Source organism: Podarcis cretensis, assembly GCF_951804945.1.
Source record: "Podarcis cretensis genome assembly, chromosome: 2".
NCBI classification, from domain to species: domain Eukaryota; kingdom Metazoa; phylum Chordata; class Lepidosauria; order Squamata; family Lacertidae; genus Podarcis; species Podarcis cretensis.
In genome coordinates this window covers 123,781,637-123,800,196 of record NC_137171.1, presented here as the reverse complement: position 1 = coordinate 123,800,196, position 18,560 = coordinate 123,781,637, and the positions used below count along the sequence as shown (strand labels likewise).

Genomic DNA, 18,560 nt, shown 5'->3' with positions numbered 1-18,560 from the left:
CGGCAAGCGCGCCCCCCCCCCCAGTTGGTGCGGCCGGCCCTCCCTGCACCCCCGCTACGCCACTGCGTGCAACTCCCCCACCCTCACCAGCAACTCTAACACCCCCCCCCCCCACCAGCAAGGCTGTTTTCCCCATAGCGAGTTTCTCCTCCTGTCAATGCTCCATGTTCCCCCCTCCCATCAGAAGGCTGCGCCTTTCTTTTTCAGAGCTGGGGGGGGTGTGTGTGTGCTTTTAAAAGGGGTCCTTGCATTGGGCAATCCTGCAGCACCCTGGGCCGCAGGACGCAAGTGCACAGCGCGGATCATCCACGACCCCACCCCGTGCATTTCCCGGGAAAAGTGCTCCGCGCGTGGGAGGCGGGAGGGGGGGTGTTTCTCCTTCATTCCCCCTCAAACAAATCCTCCTTGGGTTCCCTCCCCCCTTTCCTTTCACTGCCCCACAAAAGTCGCACCTGGGCGCTTTGCAGCCTCTCCTCCGCGCGCGCCTTTCCCCGGGGCGCTTCTGCAACGCCCCCAGCGCCGCCTTTGGATGGCAATTTCCTGCTTCTCCGGGAAGCAGAGCCCGGCCGGGTCCGTCGCCCAGTGGAGGACTGAGTGCCCCCCCCTCCCCTTTGCCTACCGCTGGTTGCAACTCCCCCCCCATTTAATGTGGGGAAGAAGAAAAACACATCTCCTTTCGCGTCCACCTGGCGCTCCAGGAGGCTCGCTGAGGATTCCTCCAGTCCCCACATCCCGGGGTTGTATTTTAGCGCAGGGAGCTTCGAGGGGAGGGAGAGTTAAGGGGGTGGGGGCACGTTCCCCAAATGGGAGAGAGAGAGAGAGCTGGAAATCCCCCATGTGCAAAGGACCACCCGGGATCTTCAAAGTGGCGCAGCGTTTGCATTGCAAGATCATCCTTGGGTCCCTGTCCCCTGCACAGAGATCAGCTCAGTCTCCCCCGGGCAGTGGCGTAGCGTGGGTTGTCAGCGCCCGGGGCAAAGCAAGTAATTTGCGCCCCCTAACCCGTGGATTTGCGCCCCCTAACCCCAAGGGACGCAGGTGGCGCTGTGGGTTAAAGCCTCAGCGCCTAGGGCTTGCCGATCGAAAGGTCGGCGGTTCGAATCCCTGCGGCGGGGTGTGCTCCCGCTGCTCGGTCCCAGCGCCTGCCAACCTAGCAGTTCGAAAGCACCTCCGGGTGCAAGTAGATAAATAGGGACCGCTTACCAGCGGGAAGGACGCAGGTGGCGCTGTGGGTTAAAGCCTCAGCGCCTAGGGCTTGCCGATCGAAAGGTCGGCGGTTCGAATCCCTGCGGCGGGGTGCGCTCCCGCTGCTCGGTCCCAGCGCCTGCCAACCTAGCAGTTCGAAAGCACCTCCGGGTGCAAGTAGATAAATAGGGACCGCTTACCAGCGGGAAGGTAAACGGCGTTTCCGTGTGCGGCTCTGGCTCTGGCCAGAGCAGCGATGTCACGCTGGCCACGTGACCCGGAAGTGTCTCCGGACAGCGCTGGCCCCTGGCCTCTTAAGTGAGATGGGCGCACAACCCCAGAGTCTGTCAAGACTGGCCCGTACGGGCAGGGGTACCTTTACCTAACCCTAACCCCCAGATGTTGCGCCTGGTGCGGCCGGCCCCCCCTGCACCCCCCACCCTACGCCACTGCCCCCGGGGTGGGGGTGGGGGGGTGTTATTCAGCTTGGGAGGGAAAGGGCACATTCATGGAGGTGAAGCAGCCTCGGGGAGGAGGCGGAGGTACCTGCGTTTTGCTCCCCTGTGCTGTTTTTAAGCGCTGCAGCTGGGGAGTCCTTTTGCACGCTCCCCAAATCTCCCGAGAAGGAAGAGAGCTGGAAACGCCGCATGATCAAAGAATTGCAGTCCAACCCCTTGCAGTTCAAGAATCTCAGCACAGGATGGGGAAAGCTTGGCCAGATGTGTTCACCCCCCCCACCAGCGTTGCTTTCTGCAGCCTCCAGCACATGGATAGGCAAACTAAGTCTCGGGGGCCGGATCCGGCCCAATCGCCTTCTAAATCCGTCCAGCGGAGGGTCCGGGAATCAGTGTGTTTTTACATGAGTAGAATGTGTGCTTTTATTTAAAATGCATCCCTGGGTTATTTGTGGGGCCTGCCTGGTGTTTTTACAAGAGTAGAATGTGTGCTTTTATTTAAAATGCATCCCTGGGTTATTTGTGGGGCCTGCCTGGTGTTTTTACATGAGTAGAATGTGTGCTTTTATTTAAAATGCATCCCTGGGTTATTTGTGGGGCCTGCCTGGTGTTTTTACAAGAGTAGAATGTGTGCTTTTATTTAAAATGCATCCCTGGGTTATTTGTGGGGCCTGCCTGGTGTTTTTACATGAGTAGAATGTGTGCTTTTATTTAAAATGCATCCCTGGGTTATTTGTGGGGCCTGCCTGGTGTTTTTACATGAGTAGAATGTGTGCTTTTATTTAAAATGCATCCCTGGGTTATTTGTGGGGCCTGCCTGGTGTTTTTACAAGAGTAGAATGTGTGCTTTTATTTAAAATGCATCCCTGGGTTATTTGTGGGGCCTGCCTGGTGTTTTTACATGAGTAGAATGTGTGCTTTTATTTAAAATGCATCTCTGGGTTATTTGTGGGGCCTGCCTGGTGTTTTTACAAGAGTAGAATGTGTGCTTTTATTTAAAATGCATCCCTGGGTTATTTGTGGGGCCTGCCTGGTGTTTTTACATGAGTAGAATGTGTGCTTTTATTTAAAATGCATCCCTGGGTTATTTGTGGGGCCTGCCTGGTGTTTTTACAAGAGTAGAATGTGTGCTTTTATTTAAAATGCATCCCTGGGTTATTTGTGGGGCCTGCCTGGTGTTTTTACATGAGTAGAATGTGTGCTTTTATTTAAAATGCATCCCTGGGTTATTTGTGGGGCCTGCCTGGTGTTTTTACATGAGTAGAATGTGTGCTTTTATTTAAAATGCATCCCTGGGTTATTTGTGGGGCCTGCCTGGTGTTTTTACATGAGTAGAATGTGTGCTTTTATTTAAAATGCATCCCTGGGTTATTTGTGGGGCCTGCCTGGTGTTTTTACAAGAGTAGAATGTGTGCTTTTATTTAAAATGCATCCCTGGGTTATTTGTGGGGCCTGCCTGGTGTTTTTACATGAGTAGAATGTGTGCTTTTATTTAAAATGCATCCCTGGGTTATTTGTGGGGCCTGCCTGGTGTTTTTACATGAGTAGAATGTGTGCTTTTATTTAAAATGCATCCCTGGGTTATTTGTGGGGCCTGCCTGGTGTTTTTACATGAGTAGAATGTGTGCTTTTATTTAAAATGCATCCCTGGGTTATTTGTGGGGCCTGCCTGGTGTTTTTACATGAGTAGAATGTGTGCTTTTATTTAAAATGCATCCCTGGGTTATTTGTGGGGCCTGCCTGGTGTTTTTACATGAGTAGAATGTGTGCTTTTATTTAAAATGCATCCCTGGGTTATTTGTGGAGCATAGGAATTTGTTCATTTTCCCCCTCCAAAATATAGTCCGGCCCCCCACAAGGTCTGAGGGACAGTGGACCGGCCCCCTGCTGAAAAAGTTTGCTGACCCCTGCACAACTGTCAAGGGGAAAGCAGGTGCAAGTAGCTCCTGCCTCTCAGTCCTGCAGCTGGATAGCTGAGCCGAGCTCTGGTTTCCTAGAGAGGCAGGAAGCTGCAGTGGCAAGGGGAGTGGGGGCTTTTGGAAGCCCCTCCATACTCAATGGGAGAGGACGGGTCTTGGAGAGAGGGAGGCTGGAGCGCGCAAAGAGGTGCAATGCATGGGGGTGGCGTGGGGGTTAGGGGGAAGGAGGAAAGAACTCCCCACCCCATGGGCATAGCCAGGAGGGGTTGCAGCTGCAGCCCCGCCCCCCCTAAATCGAGTAAATAAATAAAAATACTTAACTAAAAGTAGAAATTGTAGATAGGTTTTGGAGCACTTGGGGTCAAAAGGAAGCAATCTGAAACAACACTGGCGGAGATTTTTCATTCCCAATCTGCTAGGCAGAGTCAGGCTGAGGGTGATGACAGGGTGTGTGGTTGTGTGTGTGTGTGTGTATGTGTATCTTGCTCCCCACCCCCTTAACATAAATCCTGGCTACGCCCATGCCTCGGGTGTGGGGTCTGATCTGTGCAATTCAGCTGCAAGGTGTGGGACAAACTGCTGCAGAAATTGCACATGGCAAAATCCTCTTGGAATAATAATAATAATTAATAATAATAATAATTTATTATTTATACCCCGCCCATCTGGCTGGGCCTCCCCAGCCACTCTGGGCGGCTTCCATAGAAAGCAAAAATACAATAAAATATCACACGTTAAAAACTTCCCTGAACAGGGCTGCCTTAAGATGTCTTCTGAATGTCAGGTAGTTGTTTATCGCTTTGACATCTGCTGGAAGGGCGTTCCACAGGGCGGGCGCCACTACCGAGAAGGCCCTCTGCCTGGTTCCCTGTAGCTTTACTTCTCGCAATGAGGGAACCGCCAGAAGGCCCTCAGCGCTAGACCTCAGCGTCCGGGCAGAATGATGGGGGTGGAGACGCTCCTTCAGGTATACTAGACCGAGGCTGGACGGAAGCCACTCTGTATCCGCAGGGGCATATTCAGCTTGGGTAAGGGGACCAGATCGAAATTGAAAATGGAAATACTTTATTGTCACTTGTACAACTTGTACACAGTGAGATTACAGGAGCACCCCCGCACACTCAGCTCTCTTAGTCTTAATTCCCGTCGTTTATTGATGCACACCCACCAAACCCAAAAGTCAGTTGCCCTGTTACCTTTTCGTTCAGCAGCCTAACAGCCCACGGATAGAAGCTGTTCTTTACCCTGTTGGTGCTACTAATCACCAGGTGCATTAGTGAAGAGGAAGCAGCATTTGGGAGTGGAGTGAGGGCAACAACAACAACAACAACAATTTATTTATACCCTGCCCATGTGGCTGGGTTTCCCCAGCCACTCTGGGCAGCTCCCAACAGAATGTTACTAAAAAAGCAATAAAAGATCAAACATTAAAAACTTCCCTAAGCAGAGCTGCCTTCAGATGTCTTCTTAAAGTCAGATGTAAGGACTGACATGCTGGCCTGTGCTGTTTTTAGAGAGCTCACATAGGCTTAGCCAGGGGGCTGCAACTGCTCCCCCTAAATCAAGTAAATAAACAAAATTGCTTAACTAACTGACCAACTGCATCACAGATAACTCAGTTCCGCCCCCCTAACTTATTCCCTGCTTATTCCCCCTGAAATAAATCCTGGCTACGCCCATGCGAACCCATAGAGTGTTTACATGATACCTCCCATAATAGTTAGTTTCATCAGACTCTTAAATAAAAAAGGGAGTTCCTGGCCCTGTTTGCCTCCTGGGGGGAGCAAGTTCTATAGTGCTTCATGAAGAAGTGCTTCCTTTCTTTTTCCTAAATCTTCCAACGTTCAGCTTCATGGGATGCTCATGAGCTCTAGTGTTGGGAGAGAGGGAGAATAAAAATTATGTATATTCTCTTTCTCCAGGGTCTGGATAAACATTCAAAGAGGTGGCTGGGCATTTCACCAAAGAGGTATTGGGCCCTGCTGGATCCAGACCAAAGGTCATGGAGGCGAATTATGAGACACAGTCCTCTCTAGGTAAGGACACACTCCCCCCGCCCTACCCCCATTCCTTGACTGAAAGACGTTTGGGGCATATTCCCCATTTATTATTTATACCCCGCTGATCTGGCTGGGTTTCCCGAGCTACTTTGGGTGGCTCCCAACAGAATATTAAAAACACAATAAAGCATCAAATATTTAAAACTTACCTAAACAGGGCTGCCTTCAGATGTCTTCTAAAAGTCAGACAGTTGTTTATTTCCGTGACATCTGATGGGAGGGCATTCAACAGGGCGGACGCCACTACCAAAAAGGCCCTCTGCCTGGTTCCCTGTAGCTTCACTTCTCACAGTGATAGAACTGCCAGAAGGCCTTTGGAGTTGGATGTCAGTGTCCCATTTGGAAGATGGGGGTGGAGACACTTCTTCAGGTATACAAAGCTGAAGCCATTTAGGGCTTTAAAGTCAGCACCAAACTTTGAATTGTGCTAGGAAATGTACTGGGAGCCAATATAGGTCTTTCAGGACCGGTGTTATATGGTCCCAGTGGCCGCTCCCAGTCACCAGTCTAGCTGCCGCATTCTGGATTAATTGTAGTTTCCTTTTTTTATATAATAATATTTATTAAAATTTCAAAAAGATTACAAAAATGAAAAAAGAAAAAACAAACAAAAAGAAATACAAAGTACAAAAAAGAGTTAAAAAACAATTAAAAACATTTCAATCTTTCCATATCTTGTCTTTCATTTACTTATTTCCCTGACCTCCTCACGCCTCCCTCTTTTGTATTCTAGTTCAATGGTAGTTTCAGCAAGTTCTTACCCTTTTTGCATTTATCTTGATACTTTATCATAATAAATTATAATTTTACATTTTTACATGTTAACAATCCATTTTTACGTACCCCTTAACAACATTATTGCTAAAACCACTTAACTTCATTCCAACCTCCCTCTAACATTCCTTAATTTTACAGTGTTTCTGTAAATAGACTTTAAATTTCTTCCAACCTTCTTCTACCGACTCTTCTCCCTGGTCTCGGATTCCGCCAGTCATTTCCGCCAGTTCCATGTACTCCATCACCTTCATCTGCCATTCTTCCCGGGCAGGTAGATCTTGTGTCTTCCAATACTTCGCGATGATGGATTAGTTGTAGTTTCCAGGTCACCTTCAGTGGTAGCCCCACATATGTCTAGAAAAGGAACCTGGCTGCACACAGAGGATCCTATGTTCAACCTCTGGCATCTCCATGGGGGGAAAGGGATCAGCTAGCAGCTGGTGGGAAAGCCCTGAGATCATGGGAGATCTACCTGCTAGTTGAATGAGTCCATGCGGAGGTTTGATGAAGAATCAATTTGACCTGGCATGAGGAAGCCTCCAAATGTTCTTGAGGGCTTTTTAAGTGTTTGAAAAGTTCCCATCTCTGCCCCAAGGCCAGAAGGCCTGCCCTTTCCACAGCAGGACAAGGAAAAGGCAGGTGCCCCAAACACCAAAACAGCATCTTCTTCTGAATATCCAATAGGTAACTCCACTTGTTTCCCCCCCAAAAAATTCCTTCCAGTAGCACTTTAGAGACCAACTAAGTTTGTTATTGGTATGGGCTTTCGTGTGCATGCACACTTCTTCAGATACCCGATCAGATGTTTGAGCAGCTTCTTGGAGAAAGTGTGGCATAGTTTCCTTGCATATTCAGTAGGATAAGTGGATTGTAGAGGGTTCTTAATTCTAAGACCCTTAGGTATAATGTCCAGGTTCTTGCATTTAGTCAGAAAGAAGGTGTCAGTCTGTACCTGTGCAAGTTTCTTGGTGATGGTTGATGGACTTCCATTTCATGCGGCTAAGTGTGGTGCCTTCCATAGTTCTAGTTACAGGTAGGTAGCCATGTTGGTCTGCCGTAGTCGAAACAAAAAAAATTCCTTCCAGTAGCACCTTAAAGACCAACTAAGTTTGTTATTGGTGTGAGCTTTTGTGTGCATGCACACTTCTTCAGATACCCAAAGTTAGAATAATGGCTGAGATCCTGGAGGTCCACTGTTAGGTGGTGCAGGGAATCCTTAGCTAGCAGTACAGTGCTCCCACATTTCTTGGGAATGCTAAAACCAGAGAAGGAGCAAATTGGGGTCAACCTGTGATAATATCCCATGTTTCTACCTTGAAGTTCATACATATATTTTTTCCCCTCACCCCCCAGGGAATGACGGATTGAGCAGTGAGAAATATATGGAAAAATATTTGGTGTCACTGGAAAAAGCCGAGCATGAATCAGGAAAAAAGATGCTTGGAAATCAAAGAGGACCAAAAAGGGATGAGAGAAACTACTTGGAGGATAGGAGGAAGGAGGTCCCTGCTTCCCAGAGTGTTGTCCGGGAACCCCTGATCCAACAGGAAGATCACAAAAGGAACAGCAGTAAAACATGCCTGGTGTGTGGGAAAGCATTTAGACATCAATCGAACTTAAATATACATTGCAGAATCCACACAGGAGAGAAACCATATACGTGCACCGAGTGTGGGAAGAGCTTCAATCTGAGAAGCAACCTTACTAGACATAAAAACACACATACAGGTGAGAAGCCGTATAAATGTATGGAGTGCGGGAAGTGCTTCAGTGACAGCAGTAGCCTCACTCGACATCAAGCCACCCATGCGGAGGAGAAACCATACGCTTGCATGAATTGTGGAAAGAGCTTTTGTGTGAGGAGTAGCCTCCTTTTACACCAAAGAACACACACAGAGGAGAAGCCATTTAAATGTGCCGAGTGTGGAAAGAGCTTCATCGAGGTCAGTAGCCTTACTAAACATCAGAGAATCCACAGAGGGGAAAAGCCATTTAAATGCAAGGAGTGCGGAAAGAGCTTCAGTCAGAGCGGTAACCTGACGTTACATCAAAGAACACACACAGGGGAAAAGCCATGTCAGTGTACCGAGTGTGGAAAGTGCTTCCGTAGCAGCAGCAGCCTTACTTTACATCAGAGAATCCACACGGGGGAGAAACCATATACATGTATCGAGTGCGGGAAAAGCTTCAGCGCCCGTAGTAGCTTTACTTCACATCAGAGAACGCACACAGAGGAGAAGCCGTTTAAGTGTGTGGAGTGTGGGAAAAGCTTTAGTCAGAGCAGTAGCCTGACGACACATCAGAGAACGCACACAGGGGAGAAGCCGTACAAATGTGTCAGCTGTGGGAAGTGCTTCAGCGACAGCAGTGGCCTTACTTTACATCAAAGGACCCACACAGGGGAGAGACCCTTTAAATGCATGGTGTGCGGGAAAAGCTTCAGTCTGAGTAGTAACCTTAGCAGACATCAAAAAACACACACGGGAAGGAAGCCGTATAAATGTATGGAATGTGGAAAGTGCTTTATTGACAGCAGTGCTCTTACTTTACATCAGAGAACGCACACAGGCGAGAAACCATTTAAATGCACAGTGTGTGGAAAGAGCTTCAGTGCAAACAGTAGGCTTGCTAGACATCAGAGAATACATACGGGAGAGAAAAAATGGTGTGGGAAAAGCTTCGGTGACAATGCAAACCTTTCGGGACACCAGAAAACCCACACAGGCGAAAACCTGTAAAACTGCATGGGGTGTGGACATTGGAAGACTTCCTAAACACTAAAACACACAGTGGCGAAGTTACGGAAACGTACGAAGTGTGGAAAAAGCCATGTGAGCACCAGCCTTCTTCAACATCTGAGAACCCTTGGAGGAAAGAAACCCGATACATGTAAAGAATATGGCTAATTTCTGTGTTATGAGAGGACTGGTTTGGCTGCAGTGACATACGCTTTAGTTACATCCAGGTTCAATTACTGGAATGGGTGCTGCCTTTGAAAAGTGCTCCAAAACTTCAACTGGCTCAAATATCAGCAGCCAGATTTTCAGCTGGTAACCAAACAGTTAAACCCCTGTGTTGCAAACAATTATCGGTAATATCCAAGGCAACACGATGACCAAGTACAACAATGCGATGTCAGTATAAACTCTTTATATAATCTATACAGGACATTGAACAGTATGAAATATATGAAATGCACTCTCTGCAAAACCAAATAAACAGAAGTCTTATAAATCTCTGAAAGTCACAAAATATGCACTCTTGATGGATTCTCTTGAAAACAGAACCAAATGAAAGTCTTATAAGTCTCTGAAAGTCTTTGTAGACTATGCAAGTTTCTGAAAGAAGCAATGGGACAGATTCTTATCTGGTGAAAACAAGCCGTAAAGCTTTGTTTTATGACATCCAACACTGCTGAAGTGGTCATAAAGTTATGTAACCACGGCTACTGGCTGCATGTTGCAAGAAACCACCAAGAGTGCATATTTTGTGACTTTCGGAGATTTATAAGATTTTCAGCTGGGGCTGGTTATAGCCTGGGGAACATACGACTCCCTTGTTACAACAGCTCCACCAGGAGTACCAGTCTGTTTTGGGCACAAGTGCTGGTTGTGAACTATATATGACTCATGTCCAAGCTATCTGAATTACTGTGTTCCCTCATTTGGAACTGCCCAGGTTCTGAGGCCTTCAAGGTCTTCTCTTGCCCCACCAGCCTCACAGGCTCCTTGGAGAGGGCCTTCTCAGTGGTTGCTCCCCATCTTTGGAACTCCCTTCCTGGAGAAATTAGTCTGGCTCCCTCCTCCTTGTCCTTCTGCAGGCAGGCGAAGACTTTCCAGCAGGCTTTTGGGAAGTGCTGTTTTAATGAAAGGGCTGCCGCCATACTGTTTTTATTGCAATTATTTGTCTGGTTTTAATGGATGTGCTAGATGTACACACACTATCAGTGTTTATTTTTTTAAAAAATAATAACTGTTTTTTCCTATGTTCTTAGTAATTCTTATTACAGTGGTACCTTGGGTTAAGAACTTAATTCGTTCTGGAGGTCCGTTCTTAACCTGAAACTGTTCTTAACCTGAGGCACCACTGTAGCTAATGGGGCCTCCAGCTGCTGCTTCACCACTGGAGCACAATTTCTGTTCTCATCCTGAAGCAAAGTTCTTAACCCGAGGTGATATTTATGGGTTAGCAGAGTCTGTAACCTGAAGCGTCTGTAACCTGAAGCATCTGTAACCTGAGGTACCACTGTGTTATCTGTAAGCTGCCTTCAGTCCCTTCAAGGAAATAATAATAATAATAATAATAATAATAATAATAATAATAATAATGAAGTTTTCACTTCTGGAAATGTAGCAGAATGGAGTGAAAGTTTATGGTGAGACTGCCCAGAGGTATTTAAATTGTGGGAAATGGTTTGTGAAGATATTGCCAAAAATACTCAAATACAGTGGTACCTTGGTTTACAGCCATAATCCATTCTGGAGGTCCGGTTATAAACCAAAACATTGGCTTTCGCCAATGGGGCCTCCCCCCCCCAAAAGGGATGTAATTTAAAAAAATATAATCCAAAAAAAAGGGACACACACTTCCGGGTTTGATGTGGTTGTAATCCAAAACGGTTACAAACCAAGGTACCACTGTATCCCATCCCAACTTTACCACAGATTTGTTTACAAAATCTATGGCACGATCAGCTGAAAGAGTTCAGCTCCCAGGAACTTTTTTTTAAAATAATATTTATTAAATTTTTTTGTTTAAACAGTAAAAAACATACATAATAACATAGTATTGTCCAATATCCACATTTCATTCACATCCTTGGACTTCCTCACAACTCTTGTTCCTGCATTCTAAACTCATAGATTTTACTAGCAATTTATTAACTTGTTTCTATTCATATAATATAATTTTCCAATAATAAATCTCAAATTTTAGAATTTAAAATCTCTCTTTTGGGAACTTAATTATAGCATGCTATTTATCCAAAATTTGTCTTTTCTTCCAATTACATTTAAATTTATATTCTTTATAACTAATTTGTTGAAGCCATACTATTACTAATCTTACATCTTTCTTAACATTCATACAATTTACAATATTTTTGTAGATAGTCCTTAAATTTCTTCCAGTCCTCCTCCACCAGTTCTTCTCCCAGGTCTCGGATTCTGCCGGTCATCTCCGCCAGTTCCATATAGTCCATCAGTTGCATCTGCCATTCTTCCAGTGTGGGCAAATCTTGAGTTTTCCAGCATTTGGCGATGAGTATCCTTGCTGCTGTTGTAGCATACATAAAAAAAGTTCGATCCTTCTTTTGCACACTCTGGCCGACAATGCCTAAGAGAAAGGCCTCTGGTTTCTTAGGGAAGGTATACTTAAATACCTTTTTCAGCTCATTATATATCATTTCCCAGAAAACCTTCACTCTAGGGCAAGTCCACCAGAGGTGAAAGAATGTTCCTTCAGCTTCTTTACACTTCCAACATTTATTGTCAGACAAATGGTATATCTTTGCAAGCTTGACTGGAGTCATGTACCACCTATATATCATTTTCATAATATTTTCTTTCAAGGCATTACATGCCGTAAATCTCAAACCTGTGGTCCATAACTTTTCCCAGTCAGCAAACATGATGTTGTACCCTATGTCCTGTGCCCATTTTATCATAGCTGATTTGACCGTTTCATCCTGTGTATTCCATTTTAGCAACAAGTTATACATTCTTGAAAGTATCTTAGAGCTGGGTTCTAACAATTCTGTTTCTAACTTTGATTTTTCCACCTGGAATCCTAACTTTTGATCTAACTTAAAAGCTTCTTTAATCTGAGCATAATGTAGCCAATCTTGCACTTTATCTTTTAGTTTCTCCAAACTCTGCAATCTCCAATTGTCTCCATCTTTTTCTATTATTTCCCAATATTTCGGCCATTTGGCCTCCATATTGAGTCTTTTCGGGGCCTTAGCCTCCATTGGTGATAACCACCTTGGGGTCTTATTTTCCAATAAATCTTTATATTTTGACCAGACATTGAACACTGCTTTTCTGACAACATGATTCTTGAAAGCCTTATGTATTTTAACCTTGTCATACCACAGATATGCATGCCAACCAAAAGCATTGTTAAATCCTTCCAAATCTAAAACGTCAGTGTTCTCAAGAAGTAGCCAATCTTTCAACCAGCAGAAAGCTGCTGATTCATAATACAACTTTAAGTCTGGCAGGGCAAAGCCCCCTCTTTCTTTTACATCAGTTAGTATCTTAAACTTGATTCTGGGCTTTTTGCCCTGCCAGACAAATTTGGAAATATCTCTCTGCCACCTCCCAAAACACTCCATTTTATCCTCAATCTGCAAAGTTTGAAACAAAAACAGCATTTTTGGCAATACAATCATCTTAATAGCAGCAATACGTCCTGACAAGGAAAGTTTCAGTCTTGACCAAACATCTAGATCCCTTTTGATTTCAGACCAGCATTTTTCATAATTATCTTTGTATAAATTCATATTCTTCGCTGTTATGTTTACCCCTAGGTATCTTACTTTTTTGACCACATTTAATTCTGTCTCTTTCTGAAACCTTTCTGATTCTAAAGAAGTCAATTTTTTTTCCAAAACCTTGGTTTTTTGCTTATTAAGTTTAAATCCCGCCACTCGACCAAACTCATAAATCAGTTGCAATACCCTTTTAGTACTAGGCTCTGGCTCCTGTAAGGTCAATACTAGGTCATCTGCAAATGCTTTAAGTTTATACTGTTTTGCTCCGACCTGAATACCTTCCACCAACCGGTCTCCTCTAATCATATTTAAGAGCACTTCCAGGACCGATATAAATAACAAAGGGGATATAGGGCAACCTTGTCGTGTTCCTTTTTCAATTCTAAACTCTTCTGTCACCACATTGTTCACTATCAATTTTGCCTTCTGCTCTGAATAAATTGTCTCTATCCCATTCTGAAACCCCCGCCCCACTCCCATTCCTTCCAAGTTTTTCTTCATAAACTTCCAAGAAATATTGTCAAAGGCCTTCTCCGCATCTATAAATATCAACACTGCTTTTGTATTGATGTTTGTTTGCAAGAGTTCCAAAATATCAATAATGTTCCTTATATTAGCAAACAAATGTCTACCTGGGAGAAAGCCTGCCTGATCCTTATGGATTACTTCATTTAAAACTTTTTTAAATCTACTTGCTAAGATGTCTGCAAATATTTTGTAATCCACATTTAGGAGGGAGATGGGGCGGTAATTCCTAAGTTGTGTCTTTTCAGTTTCTAGTTTGGGTATCAATGTGATGAAAGCTTCTTTCCACGACTCCGGTGCCTTTTTCCCCTCCATAATTTCATTGCAAACCTCCATTAATGGATGTGTCAAATAGTCTTTCAATGTCTTATAGTATTTGGAGGTAAGCCCATCTGGCCCTGGAGATTTGCCCAGTTGCATGTTCTGAATGGCCTCTTCGATCTCTGGTTGTGTTATTTTATAATTCAGGATTGTTCTGTTCCGCAGAGACAACCTTGGTAGACCATTCTTTAAAAACTGTTCCATCTCTGATTCGTTTTGCGGCCCTTGTGTATATAATTGTTTGAAATATCTCTGGAAGCACTTTCTGATCTCCACTGGGTTCTGAATATTTCTTCCCTCAATTTCTAAGTTTGTTATTGTGTTCAGTTTTTGTCTCTTTTTCAGCTGCCATGCTAGCAGCTTTCCACGTTTATTTGCCGATTCAAAGGATCTTTGTTTCATTAACTTAACTTTCCATTCCACTTCTTGATTTATCAATTTTGAGTATTGTGCTTGGTAATGTTTGATTTCTCTTAGGATCTCCTTTGATTTCGGTCTCGATCTTAACTTCTTCTCACCTTCTTTAATTTTCTCCAAAATCTTATCTTTTTTCTCATTCTGTGCTTTTTTCTTAATAGTATTCTGTTGTATCAGAAACCCCCTCATAACCACCTTGCTTGCGTCCCAGACAATTCTTTTTTCCACCGTGGTGTTCAGGTTTATCTCAAAGTAGTCCTTCAAAGCTTTTTGGGCCTTTTTAATAATCTCCTGATCTCTAAACAAATTGTCATTCATCCTCCATCTAAAGGAGCCAGTTGGAGTTAATCTCATATCCATCTTTACAGCGTTATGGTCGGAGCAGGTCTTTGGGCAGATTTCCACTTTTTTTATCTTGGGTGCCAGGCCTCTAGTTGTCCAAATTTGGTCGATTCTTGTCCATGTCAGTTGGGCTTCAGAAAAAAATGTTCCTTCTCTACCTAGAGGATTCTTTGTTCTCCAGATGTCAGTCAAGTCCACAGCTCCCAGGAACTTTTAACTTGGATGCTTCTGACGGCCGGAATTTCATTTGCCTCCAAATGGAGAAGCTTATGGGACTGGCAACTTTTAGTTTGGTGTGAAGTTTAGCGCTAACTGGAAAAAAATAGCACATGCTGATGGGATCTGAGGGTCCTGCATGGTTTGGTGTGATTTTTGTCATGCATACAACAAATGCAGATACACAGGACTCCATCTCTACAAGATTGGCTTTTCTCATGGTCCTAACCTGATTTAAGTCTCTTCCAGATATACTGTGCTTCCTTTTTTTTTTTTTGTATTTGTACTTCCATTATTATTATTTTTAAATAATCTTTATTAATTTAAATTACACACAATCTCATACTACAAAAAAAAATGAAAGAAAAAACAATTAAGAAAAAAGAAGAAAATACAGGGGGGGGAGAAAAAGCAGATTTACGTGCATAAAAACAACTTGATCTTCCTAATTAATACTTAAATAAACACTTAAATAAAAAAGACTTCTGACAAAACAAGTCTTCCAATCATTCTCATTGTACTGTTTATACTGTCGTCGTTTCCCCCGCACAGTTTTATATTCTTTAATATTGTTCCCATCTACTCCACAAACGGTATTTGTTGTGTTTACAAGTATCACTCAAGTTCTGCTAATATGGTGTGGTTGGTACAATATGATCTTATATAATCCTTAAATATTCTCCATTCTCCAAACATTTTCTGGTTCAATACTCCTCTAACTCTTCCCGTCAGATTTGCTAGTTGTAAATATTCTCACATGAGTATCTGCCAATCTGTGATTGTTGGTATTGTTTCCTTTTCCTACTTCCTCGCCACAAGGATTCTTGCTGCTGTGGTAGCATACATGAACAGTGGTCTTGTGTCTTTTTTGAATTTCTAATGGTAAAATGCCTAAAAGAAAGATCTCTGTGGTTTTTTTTTTAACAAGTGAGTCTGAATGATTTCTGGAATTCGTTATAGATATTATCCCAGAATTCCCTAACTTCCATTATTTATATTGCGTCGATTTTGTTGACTTCCATAATAATCATAATATCCACTTCACAGACACAACTAAGGAAGGAACTTTAACAGCAAGAGGAAGAGGAATCCAAAGTTAGATTGCCAATGTCAATCACAGCTGAGGAGGAGGGAGGGCGCCTGGGAGACCACCCCCCCAGCCTCAATTACCTGCCGCCTGATTTTAAAAAGACGGGCCATACTGCCCTCTGCTGCAATACCAGACAAATAATAATAATAATAATAATAATAATAATAATAATAATAATAATTTATTTATACCCAGCCCAGCTGGCTGGGCTTCCCCAGCCACTCTGGGTGGCTTCCAACAAAATATTAAAAGACAGTAATGCATCAAACAAGTGGATTCCAGAAGGCAAAAAGCTGGGAAGAACAGGGTGCACAATATACGGGGTGGGGGTGGGGACCGCCAGACAAACACAGGGGTGAAACCAGGCTTTCTTTCACCCGGGTCAAAGACTCAGTTCAGCACCCCCAGCTATGTTCTTTTGCAAACAGAAAGTGTTCCATCCACCCATCCACACCGCTAAACAAATTCGTTCTTAAAGGGCATAAAAAGGAGGGGATGTATTATTCGAGTTCAAAGTTTTATTTTTTAAAAAATAGTATTTTTTTGATCTCCAGCATAACAAAATATCCAACATAACATATATATATATATATATATATATATATATATATATTAAAAAACAATTTTCATTTTTCATTTTCACCTTTTACAAATATTTCAGCAAGAAAAACAAAATATTTTTATTTCTGCATATCCAGTTCAGATGCTAATGATCTTCCCCTTAATTATTTCTTACTGCACGTGTTTATATCAGTCCCGCTAATGTTTCCATTGGTTTCTCCCCTGTGTGTGTTCTGTGATGTATAGTAATCTGCATTGGCCGTCAGAAGCTCTTTCAACAGTCCATGCACTTAAGTGGTTTATCCCCTGTGTGTGTTCTTGTAATGCCTGTTTAGGTGTGATTCACATCTAAAAATTTTCCCACACATGAGACACATTCTCTGGCTGTTTCCTTCATCTTCCTGCAGGATTTGGGGTTCAAGGACATTAGCACCCTGAGAAAGTGAGGATTTCTCTTTTCCATGTTTTATACGTTTTCTCTGATTTGCAACCATTTCTTTTCCTTCTTCCGCCGCAGGAGTTTCTGACGACAGCATATAATTCCCATTATTCTGCCCATCATCTGGGGTGGGGGTTGAGAAAAAGAAAACATTTTTGAATTTCCAGCAGAAAGCAAAGGATTTTGAGCTTGTTTGACCGTTTGTTTGGGTATGCTATTATTGCATGTCTACATTCCCCACTTTTATTTATGCACACCTGAAGCTGGGTTTACCTTCTGAATATGCTGCCCTCCAGGAGGAGAATATGAATTCTATGCTGGCCAATATCCCATTCGACAGATGTGTCTGTTCCCCAGCCTTCATATCCCTCTGCAGGGTTCCAGATCGGGACAAGGACAGGACTGAACCTAGGAATTTCTACATGCAAAGATGGTGGTCTAACGCTGATCTCTGGGTTTTCCCCAAAGGCAGCGGCGGAGATGGAGTGCAAATCTCCTGACTCTTCAGCCAGTTATCCTTGTCTGGCCCTTGGGAGCAATAGCAGCAGCAGCAGCAAGGCTAGTATTTTGGTCCAGGGACGGTGGCGGATGATGGCTGGAATGGGTGTATTTTAAGAGTTTGCATCAAAAAGCTCTCAAGTCTAGAGGAAACTCTTCTCTCAGGGGTGACTTTTTGTACCTCCAGACCAGCCCCAGTTACTCAGATTAGGAGCTGGGTGTCCAGGATTCGAGCCAAAGAAAGGCCTTCCCCATCAGCAACTGAGCCTTCTGCATGCAGAGCAGCTGTTCTTCCGCTGAGCTAGACTCCCCAAACATCCAGAGCGATAAGATACGATATCTTTATTGTCATTGTCCCATACAGAACAATGAAATTGAAAAAATCTACATAAGACTTTCAAAAACCCCTAAAAACTCTGAAACCCCATTTTAAAATACAATATACTCCTATAGAGACTCCTTATACTGTGTTTAAAACCAGAATTGTGTTTGTGTAGAAACTGTTTCTCAGGCGGCTAGTCCTAGTCTTTATACCCCTGTACCTTCTTCCAGAAGGCAGAAGCTGAAAGAGATCATTTCTGGGGTGTGCACTATCCTGCACTATCTCTGCAGCTTTCTTATGGCACCTGGAAGCATAGATTTGATCCAAGGTGGGAAGAGTGCATCCAATTATTCTCTCTGCAGTCTTTACAACCCTGGACAGCATTGTTTTTCCCCTGACCGTGCAGCTCCCAAACCACACACACAGACCATGTTAATACACTCTCAACAGTACAATGGTAAAATGCCATCAACAAGTCCTTTGAGAGATTGTTTTTCCGGAGGATTCTCAGAAAATATAACCTCTGCTGTGCTCTCATCATCAGGTCTTTGCTGTTTTCTCCCCAGGTTAGGTCATCTCTCAACTCCATTCCCAGAAATCGAAACGCCGAGACCTGTTCCACACATCCCCTCAATAATATGCTCGGAGTGTGGAAAGAGCTTAAATAGTAGCAGCTCCCGCAGTAAACATTGTGGAACTCACAAGCCAGGGTAACCATACAAATGCTCGGAGCGTGGAAAAGGCTTCTGTCACTGCTCAAATCTTAAAGTACAGTGGCACCTCGGGTTAAGAACTTAATTCAGTCCGGAGGTCCGTTCTTAACCTGAAACTGTTCTTAACCTGAAGCACCACTTTAGCTAATGGGGCCTCCCGCTGCCACTGCGCCACCAGAGCACAATTTCTCTTCTCATCCTGAAGCAAAGTTCTTAACCCGAGGTAC

The 18,560-nt window shown here is 43.9% G+C and overlaps 1 protein-coding gene across 2 annotated transcripts; it reads left to right on the top strand.

Annotated features, from left to right (window-relative positions):
- Positions 1 to 4,870: 4,870 nt before the first annotated feature.
- LOC307208731 (uncharacterized protein) lies at positions 4,871 to 10,353 on the top strand. 2 transcript variants are annotated; one of them, XR_013835224.1, is made up of 3 exons: positions 4,871 to 5,595; positions 7,750 to 9,361; positions 9,429 to 10,353. XR_013835224.1 is itself a non-coding variant. In XM_079963634.1 (2 exons), exons 1-2 carry the CDS (start codon positions 5,562 to 5,564, stop codon positions 9,132 to 9,134), a joined length of 1,419 nt encoding a protein of 472 aa, XP_079819760.1. In that variant the 5' UTR covers positions 4,871 to 5,561; the 3' UTR covers positions 9,135 to 10,353. The 2 variants fall into 2 exon arrangements, 1 of the variants encoding a protein (XP_079819760.1); XM_079963634.1 differs by having other exon boundaries at positions 7,750 to 10,353.
- Positions 10,354 to 18,560: the final 8,207 nt, after the last annotated feature.

Excerpts from the sequence above, each read along its gene's own strand:
- LOC307208731 (XM_079963634.1), top strand. The coding sequence starts at position 5,562 with ATGGAGGCGAATTATGAGACACAGTCCTCTCTAG. Across the intron at positions 5,596-7,749 it reads TGAGACACAGTCCTCTCTAG|GGAATGACGGATTGAGCAGT; the intron begins GTAAGGACACAC and ends CTCACCCCCCAG.